We start from the raw sequence: 15,773 nt of genomic DNA on the forward strand, positions 1-15,773 counted from the left end.
TATTGGACCCACATTGAGGGTATATATGAATGATCACTATACTTTTTTTCCTCCAACTTTTCTGTATGTTTGAAATATTTTTTTTTATTGTATTTTTCCATTACCATTTAACCCCCTTAGAGTCCCCTCCCCACTGCAACCACCACACTTGTCCACGTCCATGAGTCCTTTTTCCTTTTTGCTCTATCCCTCCACCCCGTAATGTTCAACTTTTCTGTATGTTTGAAATTTTTCAAAAAAGTCGGGGGAGATGGAGGGAAACTAACCATCTTACACAATGTGAAACTACAACTTAAGACAAAATATAAAAAGACTTGGATATTCTTAAACTCAGTTTGTCTTTGTAGCAGTTTCCTGGTGATTTCTTAAGAGCACAAATAATACTCTGAACCTGGGTGTTACAGCATTTTTTTTATAAGCTAAAGACCACTAAATAGTCAGAAATCCTCAAAAAAGAACAATTATTTCATAAGGCTTTTACTTTAACATACAGAAACAGTGGTGATATTAGCTCTAACCAGTAGATTGTAACATATTTTAGGACCCTTGACCTGCTGGAGAACTCATGAAGGCTATAAAGTTTCTTCTCAGAAAAATGCATGTAGACCTCAAATATTGTATACAATTTCAGGAGGTTCTCCAGATAGTTTCCAAAGTCTGTATATGAGCTGAGAACCTTTGCCTACTCTTTTCTGAGAAAGCTGCTTAAGAATACTGAAGACGTATAAGGTTGTTTTGCAAGTAAAATTTAAATATATAAGCAAATTTTGATGCATCAATAGTAGCTCTTTGGCAAGAATAAAAGTTCTGTAATAAACTTCCTTCTTTTATTTGAAAAGCAGATGATTTTTAAAAGTGTAATAAAGTCAAATACGGATTGCATTCCCAGCTTGCGTTCCTATGGCTGCTGTTATATGAGCAGAAATCCCGTTTCTAAAGCAGAACAAAAAGTTGTTCTACATGCCTACTGCCATTCACGTATTACCTCTTCTCAGTATCCAGACCACAGCCAAGACTCCTGCCCTTTCCTTTTCCCTAGCCCTACCCCAATTCGAAAAAAGCTGACAGTTCCACCTCAGCCACAAATCCCAGACAAGAATTGTGGGTATTGTAGTCCTCCGCACCCGCGCAACAGAGGAAGGTTTAAAGGTGGTTTACAGAGGCAGCAGGACAATCTTTGCTTGGAATGCTGAAGGTCAATGCTACTTGCTACCCTAAGGAAGAAAATAAAATAATAACGTTGACCAAGATAAAGCTGAAAAACGCACATCGAACTTCATGTCCCAGTGTATTTTGCGCCACCAGCCAGGCAATGCTCCTACCGCGCCTGCGCCCTGCTCAGCCGGTAACTCGCCTTGGACAAGCAGAGGACGCGGCCAGCACTCCCGCCACTGTTGCCGCTAAGGTGCAGGCAAAAATGTGGGTTTTTGGTTACGGGTCCCTGATCTGGAAGGTGGATTTCCCATATCAGGACAAGCTGATCGGATACATCACAGGCTACAGCAGGCGCTTCTGGCAAGGCAGTACAGACCACCGCGGAGTCCCCGGCAAGGTGAGCCGCCAGCCAGTGCCCTACACTTATTGTCCCCAGGGTGCTGTTAGCCACCGTCTTGCCCATCTCTGCGAGACCCACACCCTAAAGCTTTCCAGGGCCAAGTATGTGGGTTAGGGATAATGCTGTTACATCTCTGCAACTTCCTCAGCTACCTGACTCCCACCTCTCCCAAACCTAGGGTACTCCTTCCAAATCTACTTGAGAATCTAGTGGTTAGTTTCTTGAGCAGGCAAGAAACATGGGCACAAGCACTGAAGCTCGCACAAAGCTGACGTGCTGGCAAGGGGCCCCCTGTCTTGGCAACCTCTGCCAAAAGAAAAAAGAAAGAGAAAGCAAGCGGGAAGATCAATCTTTGAGTCATAACGGAGCTGAAATACTAGTATCAACTTGCAGATTCAGCTTTTTGGCAATTAAATCCATTGGCATTTCTGCATTTGACAGACTTTCATTGGTTTGAATTTAAACATGTATGTTATTTCTGAGTTTTCTTTAGTATCTTTCCAAAGGTTTATTTTATGACACCTGTAATCAGAAAACTAGTTTCCAAAATTACCTGGGGTTATTATGAAGCTTTGAACACTTTGGTGGTCAGGTACCATACTAGCAAAATTACAGTAAAAAGCTCCTGGTTTGTGACCTGAGTACACAGTATCCATTACTATATCCAGCATTACTTTAATGTTTCTCGATGGTTCTTCTCTAAATTATAAATGTGAAATGTAAGTTCTTTGATCCATTTTTCAGTCAATCACCCAAAGACACTCATCTCAATCTATTTGTATAGACTATTAGTCACAGCTCACTGCTTATGGAAATCAGCCTTGTAGTGACTATAACACAAATAACCCATAAGTAACATTTAGTTTGGGGTAACTAACCATTTGCATAATTCAAACATTTGTTTTAATTAACCTCCTAACTTTTGAAAGAGTTTAACATTTTGTATTGCTTATGTTCTCTAAAATACTCTGAAAGTTTTGAGTTCAATTACTGTTTTTTAGAGAGATTAATATTGGCCCAAAAGCATGATATCTAAAATGCTAGAAATCAGTTGTAGAAAGAGATTAGGTTTAATTCCAAAGAAATACCTGCAGTTGTGGAAAGAGGAAGTGGGAAAGGCCGTACAGTAGTTTGCACCTGCTCATAAAAAGAGACATAGGATTATAACCACGAAAAGAACCTGAGTCAGAAGCCATTTTGTCTCAACTAGAGTTGATTAATTAAGAAGTTTGCTTTAAGGTAAATAGATGACTTGAAAACAGGGGAGTGACTTACAGCAAATGCACATTTATAGGCCAGCAGGGAAAATTCATGGCCAAAGTATCTCTAAGAATGTTATAAAACAATATTTAAGACTTGAAGGAACTAAGTTAAATAAAATGTCTTTTGAGTTATCAGGCATGAACACTTAATATTGCCATTCTGGAAAGAAAAGCCTTAGCCTAGCATCCAGTTTTAATTTTTTTAAAAGATTTTATTTGTTTTTAGAGCGAGGGGAAGGGAGGGAGAAAAAGCAGGAGAGAAACATCAATGTGAGATAGAACCATCGATCAGTTGCTTCTGGTACGAGCTCCAGGCCCGAACTGCGGACTGAACTGGAAACTAAGGCATGTGGCCTGAGCAAACTTACCCTTCACTTTGCAGGACAACGCCCAACTGAGTCACCCTGGTCACAGCCTAATGGCCAAGTATTAAATATTTACGTATAAGGCTATAATAGCATATTTTACTACTCTAGTCTCGACCAAAATGTACAAGTTTGTTACACTGTACATTGAGATATGTACAGTGTGGGAACAGACTGATAAGAAATTGCCAAGTCAATACAACACAGTTCTCTAAAAGAAAGCAGCTATAAAAGCCAGTATCTCTCTTTTTACTTAAACTTACTAAAATATAAGGCAGGAAAGTTAGGGGGAACAACTGCAATCATTTTTAAATGTAATACTTTGACACCTACTTTTATTTAAACAACCCATCATAGCAAATTAAAGGAAAGACTAAGTACTGAACATTTTCTAACTATAATGCTGTTTTTAAAAAATGGGAAAAACATAATTTACTTCACATTTTTCACTATAATGACTCACCAGCCTTAGGTAAATATTAACTGTCTGACAAACAAGAATACAAAAGCCTACAGAAATATCCTGCAAATTAAAAGAACAGCATAGATGCTGTACAGGACTGTGTTTTTACAGCAACATATGCTCCTCCTACATTAGTCATTACTATGTATGAAAGGTAACATTATTAAACAAATGTTAAATTTATTTCCACATACTACAATGTGTTATTTGTGGGGAAAAATAATGAACCTATTTGCTTTATTAATTTATGCTTTCTTTCTGGCTTCATTAAACTTTAATCTTTTACTAAGTTTAATCAAGCATCTCATTTATACATAACAAACCAGCAATTTCTCATCAAATTAAAGATTTATTTAAATGTGAAAAATTTTTCACATCAGAGAAAATAAAACTACAAATTTCAAAAAGGAGGAAACATTTTAACACTATATAATCATGAACACTTACTAAATCTCTAACTTTTCTAGATTGGAAACATTATTCATTACCCAATGAAAGCACGCAGCATGACCATGACGTACAGTAGAATCAGACAACATCCTCCAATTCCAGTCAGCTGGAAAGACCCCTCCTTCAGTTTCAATCCCCCCCAAAGAAGCAATTTAGTGCATTTACAAGTGTACATTGTTGCTCAATAACATATATTTACATTTTAGGGAGAAAAAAACTTAAGTTTTAGAAAATATTTCCTTGTAAATATGTCAGTATTACCAGCAGTCCATGTCTTATATCCATAAGCAGTCACAGGGATCCATTAATTTTTCCCTTAGGATGACTCCCCATATAAAACTGTTTTCTGTTTCAACTGCCACCACCTAAGTCCAAGATTCTACTACCCCTCCTCTTCCTTTCAAAAATTACTAGTGAGCACTTACATATAACTGGGGGATGCCTATGCAAAGAACAATACTTGGATACTACTATAAAGGAAAATAATAAAAGGTACAATGAGAGTTTAGGAAAAAGGAGCTACTGTTGCAGTCATCTGGGGAGTCAGCCAAGCCTTTATGGAGAAAGTGGCAGGAGGATATCACAGAAATATAAAAGAAGAAAGAGCATTCCACACTGGGTACTGGTACGTCCAAAAGTATGACTGTTCATAAAAGTTATAAATGATTCAGTATAGCTTGAGGAGAACAGTGGTAAGAAATAAGGTTTGTGGTTAAGTCATGCTAAGGAATCTGTATTTTATACTGTAGAAAATAACCCTGAAAAATTCAAAGCACAGGAGTGGCCCAGTTTTTGCACTGGAAAGTTTTTCTAGGCCCAAGTAGAGAACAGAATGAAGGGAAGCAAAACTAGAAACAGGCAGTGAGATCCCTAAGAAAGCCCCTGAAGGATGAAAAAGGAACGAGATGCAGAAGATGATCAGAAAACAGAGCTATCAAGAATTGGTGACTTGGATGGACGTAAAAGGAGGCAAGGAAGGGTGCAGTATAGAACTTGTCACCTGGACCACTACATTTTTTACTGAGAATCCACCTCCTTCCCACTCTACTCTGCATACTTTACACTTTACCACAATGATCTTCCCACAACACTTCTTTTATCGTGCCAGTCACCTCCTGCTAAGTTCTAGAGTGGCTCCTTATTTCCTTTTTCTCCCAAATTTCAGCAACTTCTTATTTCCCACTGTCCCCTAATTTCAACTCTACTCTTTGGCTTTTCAAAGCTGACCTCTGTCCTATTTCTGCAATTATCTTTCTGAATCATCTTCCCTACATGGGGCACCCTTTGCTAAAGTCAGACACTTGGCCTGGTACAATTCTGTCTTTAGGCCCTCGCTCCTCAATAGCAGTGCCTTTATGCGAGAATTTTATGTTCCATTCTGATCACTCAAGACTCAGAATTCTTACTACACTTAATAAATACCATACATCTTAGCTGTTAAGTATTCTCTACCTATTTCTCATGTCCACTTCTTATTCCAGTATAAACTCTTAGAAGTAAGAATCGAGGTTTTATCTTCTCTACAACACAGAGTATGTATTCACTTAGAAATAGCTAATTCACTTAGAAATGGGAACTATTGTGGCAGTACCTACATGACCCACAACACTCTATGCACTCTCACTATAACATTATCTTAAGTAGAAAACAAATCAAATCTAAATGTCCTAATATAAACACAGGAATGTTTATACTTCACTGATTATAGAATATTACACAGGTATTAAAATGTATGAGAAGGCTAACAGGGAAATAAACAAAATCCAAAATGCCATATATTCCATGATTACAAATTGTCTATACAAGTAGACAAAGACTAGAAGGAAACAGCAACAAGGATGACACCAATAATCTTAAAAATTTAGGCTATATGCTAGACAATGGGCATCAAGTAAGTAAAACTGTGGTTTATAACTCAACATTCTCACTAATGATGGTGACATATCAGTACACACATAACCTTTGGCACCAGGTGGCAATTATACAAGTCAGAAACTCTGAGAGTGTGACCTAGCAATGTGTTTATCAAGCCCTCCAAGTAATTTTGATCTTAAGAAACACTTCCCTATAAAAAGCACCTTGGAGTGCCATGTTTTGTTCCCTAATAAACTGTATATATTTTTATTTATAACTGCCTCTTCTTTCTGCCTTTCATTCAGATGAGCCTTAGTCACAGGTGTGTTTTTTAATATATCCATTTTAAGTCAACATAAAATATACCTAATACATACAAGTTGAAGGGAATGGCTTAGAAAGGCCAAGATAGTTTGGATAAAGTAGATTCTTTTGCTTAATTCACTTTAAAAGTTATCAAAAGCCCTGGCTGGCGTAGCTCAGTGGATTGAGCATAGGCTGCGAACCAAACTATCACAGGTTCGTTTCCCAGCCAGGGCACATGCCTGGGTTGCAGGCCACAGCCCCCAGCAACCGCACATTGATGTTTCTCTCTCTCTTTCTTCCCCTCCCTCTCTAAAAATAAGTAAATCAGTCTTTTTTTAAAAGTTATCAAAAACATAAGAGCTTTTAGTATGAGCAAATGAAGTTAAAATATTGCATGTCAATAATAAATTGCTAATGTCTGGTTAGTTGATGAACTTTGATTCAGGAAAACAATTTTTTTACTTTTTTTCAAACAGCCTGGAAGAGTTGTGACTCTTGTTGAAGACCCTGGGGTATGGTATAACTTTTTTTTTAATGGCCTTTAATCATGTAAGTTGTTGAGGTGTTTCTCAGTTTTAATAAAAAATGAAATTGTATTAAGTCATTACAGATGATTTGAACTGTACTAGATCTAGAATTCTTCTCTGTATTTGCCTGTTGAAAAAAGCTGGAATGTAGAACAACAAAAGAAAACCAAATGGCATGTAGTCTCATTTATTTTTCTTAATGAGTTTGTTGATTGAGTAATTTGCAGTCCTCTGTGACATGAATGGATCCAGCCCAACTACCAACTAAGAATCAAATGGGACCCGAGACTTCCGGCCAAGATGGAGGCGTAGGTAGATACATTTTGCTTCCTCGCACAACCAAAAGAAGGACAAATTTAAACAAATTTAAAAACAAAAAAATAACCAAAACTGCCAGAAATTCAAACTGTATGAAAGTCCAACAACAAAGGAGTTAAATTATCTAAGAAAAAGAAGATGATAAAAAATATGAACAGCAAAATGGCAACAAACTCACACCAACAACTGGACCAAACAAAAACAAAAACAAACTAAGCAAACAACTAGAACAAGAACAGATTCACAGACATGGAGATCACATGGAGGGTTATCAACAGGGAGGGAGCAAGGGGAGAATGGAGGAAAAGGTACAAGGAATAAGACGCATAAATGGTAGGTACAAAATAGACCAGGGGAGGTTAAGAATAGTATAGGAAATGGAGAAGCCAAAGAACTTATATGTAAGACCCATGGACATGAACTAAGGAGGGAGAATGCGGGCGGGGGGAGTACAAGGCAGACAGGAATAAAGGGGAGGAAATGGGATAACTGTAATAGCATAATAAATAAAATATATTTTTAAAAAGCTGGGAGACAAATGGGGAGAAAGATGAGAAAGTCTATGATAACTAGGCTGTAGAAACCTCTTTAAAAAAAAAAAGAATCAAATGGAAGCCTTAAAGCTTTCCACACAGTTACTAGGAGTCTAATATTTTCAGCAAAAATCACAAGCAGGAATGGTTACCTTCTTTATTGTCTAAATTTAACAATAGCACAACACATTTTTAACAGGTTGGAAGCACTAGAAAACGTTTACTTCCTCAATAGTCCTCTGTTTCTTAAATATTTTCAATCATTTAATTGAGGTACAGATTTAAAGTTTTATACTGTGAAGTTAAAATATTTAAATTTGGAAAGGACTTTGATATACACAAGTCAGCAGATGATTAATGGTAAAATTATGAAATGCTTTCATAATTTACATTAGGAAAAGCATTTATAAAAATGGCTTTAAACTAGTAACTATAACTCTTAATGTGAAAGTTAATAAATGGCACTCTGTTTCTACAGAATGTTAATTCACTCAAGATGCTTTAGCAATGCAAAGTTTAATAAATAAATTTTGTCAAGAAACTAGAAAATCCATATTACAAACTGCAAATCTTGCATATATCAGATATATTTTTATTTTTAATTATATTTTATTGATTATGCTGTTACAGTTGTCCCAATTTACTCCATTTGTCCCCCTCCATCCAATGTCCCCTACTCCCTCAGGCAGTCCCCCCACTATTGTCCATGTACATAGGTCATGTGTATACGGTTTTTGGCTACTTCATTTCCTATATATTTACATCCCCATGGCTATTATGTAACTACATTTGTACTTCTTAATCCCCTCACCTCTTCGCCCATTCCCCCATACCACCCTGCCATCTGACAACCATCAAAACACTCTCCACATCCATGATTCTGTCTCTGTTCTTCTTGTTTGCTTAGTACTTTAGATTCAATTGTTGATAAATATGCATTTATTGCCATTTTATTGTTCATAGTTTTGATCTTCTTTTTCTGAAATACGTCCCTTTAACATTTCATATAATAATGGTTTGGTGATGGTGAACTCCTTTATTACTTTTTTTAAATTTTTTTATTTTGGGGGGTTTAGGAAGCTCTTTATCTGTCCTTTGATTCTAAATTATAGCTTTGCTGGATAGAGTAATCTTGGTTGTAGGTCCCTACTTTTCATGACTTTGAATCAATCCCTTCTAGCCTGCAAATTTTGAGAAATTAGCTGACAATCTTATGGGAACTCCCCCATAGGTAACTAACTGCTTTTCTCTTGCTGCCTTTAAGATGCACTATCTTAAACATTTGACATTTTAATTATGATGCATCTTGGAGTGGGCCTCTGCATGAGTTTGGAACTCATTGTGCTTCCTGAACTTGCATGTCTATTTCCCTCACCAAATTAGGGAAGTTTTCTTTCATTATTTTTTCAAATAGATCTCCAGGTTTTTGCTCTTTCTCTTCTCCTTCTAGCATACCTATGATGTGAATGTTGAAGTGCTTGAAGTTGTCCCTGAGGCTACTTACACTATCCCCATTATATTGGATTCCTTTTTCTTCTTGTTGCTCTGATTGCTTGTTTTCTGCTTCCTTATGTTCCAAATCAGTGATTTGATTCTCAGTTTCATCCACAGTACTGCTATTTTCCTGTAAATTGTTCTTTATTTCAATCAGTGTATCCTTCATTCCTGACTGGATCTTTTTTATGCTTCTGAGGTCCTCACTAAGTTCCTTGAGCATCCTTATAACCAGTGTTTTGAACTCTGCATCTGATAGATTGCTTATCTCCATTTCATTTAGTTCTTTTTCTAGAGTTTTGATCTCTTCTTTCATTTAGGCCATCTTTCTTTGTCTCCTCATTTTGGCAGTCTCCCTGTGTTTGTTTCTATGTATTAGGTAGAGCTGCTATGACTCCCAGTCTTGGCACCATGGCCTAATGTAGCAGGTGTTCTGTAGGGTCCAATGGCACAGCCTCCACTATCACCCAAACTAGGTACTCAAGGTGCACCCTTCTTGTTGTCTGAGTACACACTCCACCTGTAATTGAGCCTTGATTGCTGTTGGCAGATCAGTGGGAGGGATTTACCCAGGCTAGTTAGCTGCAAGGACTGGCTGTGACCACTGACCACCAACCTCTGCCCTTTGTGGAGGATCAGCTATGCAGGGCAGGGTGGTGGTGCTCGGACATAGTCTGTAGCTATCCACTGGGTGTGCAGGCTCTGGGGTTTCCCATGTGGTGCAGGCCAAGGTCAGCCCCCACCTGTGTTCTGCTCAGGACCACCCTGCATGAGCTCTAAAGTAACCTGAGACAGCTGCACTTGTGCTGGGCTTGGAGATTCTGAAGTGCAGCCAAGCTGTGAATCTAGCCTGGCTGCTGCTAGTGCAGTGCCTAGGGCCACTTCACAAGAGGTACAGGGGCTGAGAGCTCACTGAGGCTAACTGTTGCTTGTTTGATAGGATTTTGGAAGTTGTGAAGCATGAGCCAAGATCAGCCATTCATATGGAAAAGTCACTATTAACAGCTTGGGTAGGCCCTTAAGTAGGATGGGACCAGAGTGTCAGGGGATCTCCAGCACAGGGCAGACAGTGTTAACCAAGTTGATGGAGTCTCAGATATGGCACCCACCTGTCAGCTCTGTGGCGCTGTGTGGGGAGGTTTCAGAAAAGGGACAATGGCCTCTGCTCACCTTTCTGCCTGAGACAAAGCTGCCCCCAGTTCTTGCCTTGATACCAGACACTTCAGTTCCTCCCTGTATGCTACTGGTGCCTTTCAAACTGTTGCTCATTGCTGGAGCTCAGAGTGAGTGAGTCTGACTAAGTCCATGTGTAGGTTCTTTAAGAGGAATTGCTTGAGACTCAGAAGTTTCTTCCACCAACTCAATCCCTGCTGAAGATTTTGCAGCCAGAAGTTATAGGGACTTATCTTCCTAGCACTAGAACCCTGCACTTGGGGGTCTACTGTGGGGCTGGGACTTCTTGCTCCCAAGATATTCCTCCCAAATTTTCATCCATCACACATCAATGTGGGACCAGCCAATTCCACATCTCCACCCCACAACCAGTCTTGACAGATGTGATTTCTTTAATTCCTTAGTTGTCAGACTTCCATTCAACTCAATTTCTGATGGTTATGAGTTGATGGTTGTTCTATATTTTAGTTGTAATTTTGATGTGCTTGTGTGAGGAGGTGAGCCATTTTACCTCTGCCAACACCTTGATTCTATCAGCTTTTAGTCTTCCCACAGATATTTTATTAATACTAAAAAAAAAAATACTTGCAGCTAAAGTACATTATTTTCACTGACACATTGTTCTCAGGGGATCTCTTGACAAAAAGAGGTTGTCATGTAGTATTCTGGATGGAGATATTTACAAAGGATATTTGAAATTTTAGGCACTGAAGAAATGAACCAATAATATGAAAATGCTATGGCCTTAAGTAGTCGATTACTTCAGAGCTTTTAAAACATAGAACCCTTTCTGCAAAAAAAAAAAAAAAAAAAGGAAACACCTAATATGTAAAAAGGTAAGTGATGCTCAGCTCCTAGCTGAAGAGGGGGGATTGGAGTATCCAAACCCTTGGTGCCAACACCCCAAAAATCATATCTAGACAGCCTTTGAAGTAGACTCCAGGATGACTATAACACTCCATGCAGCAGTTTAGAAACTACTGCCCTATACCATTAGTGAGGTGCCTATAGATTTAAATTTTTAGAACTACAGTTTTAATAACCAAATAAAGACCTGTTATTTTTTAATTTTCGACTCATTAAATAAAAGACATACTTTCAAAAAATTAAACAAAAAAAATAAATATCCTGGTATGCAAGGAAATAATTTTTTTCTGGTTGAAAAACTTAAAATGATTTCCTGTACTTTTTAGTATGTACCTCTTCAATGCACTAAGTAAAGAGAATTGCATTGATTTCTAGGAATATTCAAGATATTTTCTTAGATCACAACATATTTTCACCTGCATTAGCCTTGTAAATGATAAATAATATATTCTTTTCATTTTTCAATAGGGTTGTGTATGGGGTGTTGCTTACAAACTGCCAGTAGGAAAGGAAGAAGAAGTGAAAGCATACCTTGACTTCAGAGAGAAAGGAGGCTATAGGACCACGACAGTCACTTTTTACCCAAAAGATCCCACTGCAAAACCATTCAGAGTGCTGCTATATATTGGAACATGTGATAATCCTAATTATCTTGGTCCTGCACCTCTGGAAGACATTGCTGAACAAATTTTTAATGCAGCTGGTCCAAGTGGAAGAAATACAGAATATCTTTTTGAACTTGCAAATTCTATTAGGAATCTTGTGCCAGAAGAAGCAGATGAGCATCTTTTCTCTTTGGAAAAATTAGTAAAAGAACGTTTAGAAGGAAAACAGAACCTCAATTGCTTATAAAGACCTGATCATTGATTTTTCCAAAGAAGCAGAACTTTTAGTCTTCAGAGAATAGTTTCACTGTACAATGACAATATGATTTGGAAACATATTTACTTGGAAGATCTCATTTATTTTTAATGTTGCAGTCAAGATATTACAATTTGTAGTTTAATTGCAAATGTCCTGAAACACATATGTATTCAAAATATTAGGGTATAGTTAAAGAAAAAATTCAAGTTTTAATAATATAATGATTCCCTAACTACATGAAAATGAACACTTGTAAGAAGTGAGTTCTTTAAAAAACAAATACAATGAAAGACTCAGTTTACAGCTTGTTTTTTTATCAGAGTAAAAACAATTTTGTTGTTTCATATCACAGTACTATTTTGAAGTTATAGAGAATTACACTAAAATTGGTCCAGGACATCCAATAAGGTATACATTTAATATATTCCTATGCAATAACTCTGTAACCATGGTTTAAAAATATATAAGCTTAAAATAATGTATAGTTAGAAATATATAGTAATATAGATAAGATTTCAGTCTTAATTATTGTTGTGAGATTTCAGTCTTGATTGTGAATTCCTCGTTGAGGTATTAAGTAATACCCTTTCCAATTTAAGCCAAAAAATTAGCATTTTTAATACAAAAAATTCCTTGGAATTATAATGTACTGTACCTCTCCTTTTTGAATAAATGCATTTTACTACACAGAAAAAACTCATTCAGCTAAAAAAGCACAAGTTACATAACATAAATCCACTAGCAATGTAGTCTGTCATTTACTTTGTATTAATCTTATACTGAAACTTTTTTTAAAGATGGGTTTTCTTTTTTCTTTCTTTTTTTGAGGGGGTTCTGATATGACAAATTAACAAACATATAAAGTGAAGGTCTGGTGTTTGAAATGGCTTTTAGAATTGTAAATTTTTTAAGTAAGAAACAGCATGACCTGATCATTTGCTAGGTCATGTGCTACACAGCTTTTTTCCCCTCCTGTCTTGTAACCTAAACAGAGGTAGCCACTGAATAGTGTTGATGATGCCACTCAAGCAGGAATTATCCATATACATTATTAATTCATGTAGAATTAGCCTTGATCCAAACTAATCAGATTCCTTCTAATTATAAGTGATTTATTTCTCAATAGGATATATAGTATCTAAAAATCTTTCAATATGAAAAGAATTTATCACATAAATCTAAAAGAAACTTAATAAAAATTCTTCAAACCCAGGCATGACTAAATACAGAGTAAAAATAAAGCTGTCCTACATAGTAGGAACAGTAGTCCTTTTCATGTTTTTCTAGTTCTATTTATTAACACCTTACTTTGTAATTTACTCAGCCATATAGCTTTTTAAATGTTTTCCAACATTTTCAATATTAGTTTTCCAGAAGACATTTCACTTGTCCTGTGCAACAAGAAAAGTACTAACATTCATTAATGGATATCTAAAGAGAATATTCCAAGCACCTTACATATGGAAGCATTTTCTCAATATAACGCCTGTAAGCTTGTTTCCATAGTAACTTGCATACAGTTACTAATAAGTAGCAGAAATCCATGTTTCTCTGACGCAAGCACAAGGTCTTTCTACAATATATTTCAAAAACCACCTGACTTTAACCATCTTCACTACCCTGAATCTTCAAGAAGTATAAAAGACTGTTTGGTATAATGAAATAGTACATAATTTGTTACATAAAGATGTTAGAGTTAACTGGTAGCTACTCCCTCAAATATAATGGGCCTATCCAGTATTCACATGCTGTAGTTCACAATCACATAGGTGAATTCAAAGATTAAGCCTTTTATTTTACAAACAGACCTCGGTCCAAAGGAGCTGGCGACTCCCCAGTGATTCTTCTACCACATCACATATAATTGTTAACAAAATATCAGGGGAAGGGATTACTTTGTGATCCCTATGTATATTCCTTTCCAGCTTCCAGTTATAAATTAGATAAGAAAATATATGAACATAATGTGGTATACCATCAACATTTATAGGGAGGCCCTGTTCCAAAAGGCCTGGGAATGTGGATATTTATTTTCATTGAATAGGGAAAAATATGACAAAATGGAGAAGTTAAACAATACTGAATTGAAGAGAAGCTAGGATTTGGAGACTACAAAACAGAAAGAATCATAACAAAGACACAAAGTTACCTAGAGCTTACCTTTGTTAGCAAAACTGTCTCTCTTCACTGCCCCTAAAACTCACTTTCAAAACAATTTCTCTCATTGTAACCTAATAATGCACACAAAACTCAGGCTCCCATTTCTCAGAATATTAAACAGGCTAAAAAGCCTGTTACATTTTTTCCATGATGGCTCTAACAGTGCTTAGCTGTCTTTAACTTCATTTGAAAAAAGTTTGTTAGATTGTGTTGTGACAGCTGTCATATCAGTGTGCATTTAAAAAAACATAAAAATTGGTGAATATTTGTGCAGCCATTTTAATATTGAAGATGGAAGAAGATATGCAACCTTTCTGGCCTATTATGCTTTATTATTTCAAGAAAAGGAAAAACACAACTGAAATGCAGAAAAAGATTTGTGCACTATATGGAGAAGGTGCTGTGACTAATCAAACATGTCAAAAGTGGTTTGCAAAATTATGGTACTATGGACATGTTGGCCAAATAATTCTTTGCTGTGGGGCTGTCCTATTCATTAAAAGATGTTTAGCAGCACCCCAGGCTTCTACCCACTAGAAGCCAATAGAGGGAGATAGCTGACATACTCAAAATATCCAAAACAATAAAGTTTGTGGTGAAAATGAGAAATGTGTCTTTTATTTTACAGAAAAAAACTAAACAGACTTTTTGGCCAACCCAATACAAATAGGTGTTATGTATTATGAATTCAAATATGACCACAACAATAAAGTAATTTTTTAAAAAAGTATTCAAATATGTGTGCAAACCCTACACTGAGAAAAGGCACTTGTAATACAAATCTCTAATGGAGAGAGGAAGAAAACATGGACTTGTTCCACTCATTCATGCATTCATTGGTTGATTCTTGTAGGTGCCCTGACCAGATCTTTACCTGCAACTGTGGCGTATCCAGATGCGCTCTAACCAACTGAGACACCCTACATGGGCAGCAATGACTTTTTTTATAAAACATGGGAAGAAGAATCCAAAACTTTTTGTCTTATTTTGAATGCAGGCAGACGTGTCGACCTCACATGATTCATAACCTCACATTTACCTGGCGCTGAAGCTCACATAAGGAAATTTAGCTTCTTTGATAAAACAATTCAACGCTTCGTCTATAGGATTAAAGAAGAGTCCCACGTGGGGTAAAAATGAGGGGACAGTGAGAGGCTCCGTCCATGCCAACCTCAGAGAATTGCAGTACTCTTACATTGTGACAGGCTATTCTTACATTGTGACAGGTTTCTTCAACTCAGGCATCCCCTAATCCAGTCTCTGCAGAGACTGAGCAAACTGCCCGCGTTAGCCGTAAGTGCAAAGTACAGAGATAATAACCACCACCCACCGCAGAAGAAGCAGAGAGACGTTTCAGACCAGATAGATGAAGCGTGAGGATGCTACAGGCCGAAGGAGGGAAAAGGAAAAGCAGCAAGAGTGAAGAACAGTCAGGAACTATCACTTCTCACTTATTCCTACTTCGAATTTCCTCGTCTAAAGACCAGCTCCTGCCCTACTCACATTCTTTTTTCCCGCTCTAGTGTGGGTCAAACTGCTGCCACCCGCTGCAGAGCCGCGCGTCACGGTCTCCCGGACTCAC

The 15,773-nt window shown here is 37.1% G+C and overlaps 2 protein-coding genes across 6 annotated transcripts in view; one reads left to right on the forward strand and one right to left on the reverse strand.

The window, feature by feature from the left end:
• ASB3 (ankyrin repeat and SOCS box containing 3) overlaps positions 1–15,773 on the reverse strand; it is an 86,949-nt gene that overhangs the window by 70,212 nt on the left and 964 nt on the right. The window contains exon 1 of one of the 4 annotated variants that reach the window (XM_036027948.1): positions 15,695–15,772. The exons of the other annotated variants lie outside the window; for them this stretch is intronic. The gene's annotated coding sequence lies outside the window, so the exon portion shown is untranslated. Of the gene's footprint in view, positions 1–15,694; position 15,773 lie in introns of those variants that run through there. 4 annotated transcript variants of the gene reach the window in all.
• On the forward strand, positions 1,124–12,917 carry CHAC2 (ChaC glutathione specific gamma-glutamylcyclotransferase 2). 2 transcript variants are annotated; one of them, XM_028515756.2, is made up of 3 exons: positions 1,136–1,552; positions 6,732–6,767; positions 11,636–12,917. In XM_028515756.2, the coding sequence occupies exons 1-3, from the start codon at positions 1,187–1,189 to the stop codon at positions 12,017–12,019; spliced, it is 786 nt and encodes a 261-aa protein (XP_028371557.2). In that variant the 5' UTR covers positions 1,136–1,186; the 3' UTR covers positions 12,020–12,917. The 2 variants fall into 2 exon arrangements, with proteins under 2 accessions (XP_028371558.2, XP_028371557.2); XM_028515757.2 differs by lacking the exon at positions 6,732–6,767 and having other exon boundaries at positions 1,124–1,552.

The sequence above is a fragment of the Phyllostomus discolor genome, chromosome 6, assembly GCF_004126475.2.
Source record: "Phyllostomus discolor isolate MPI-MPIP mPhyDis1 chromosome 6, mPhyDis1.pri.v3, whole genome shotgun sequence".
NCBI classification, from domain to species: domain Eukaryota; kingdom Metazoa; phylum Chordata; class Mammalia; order Chiroptera; family Phyllostomidae; genus Phyllostomus; species Phyllostomus discolor.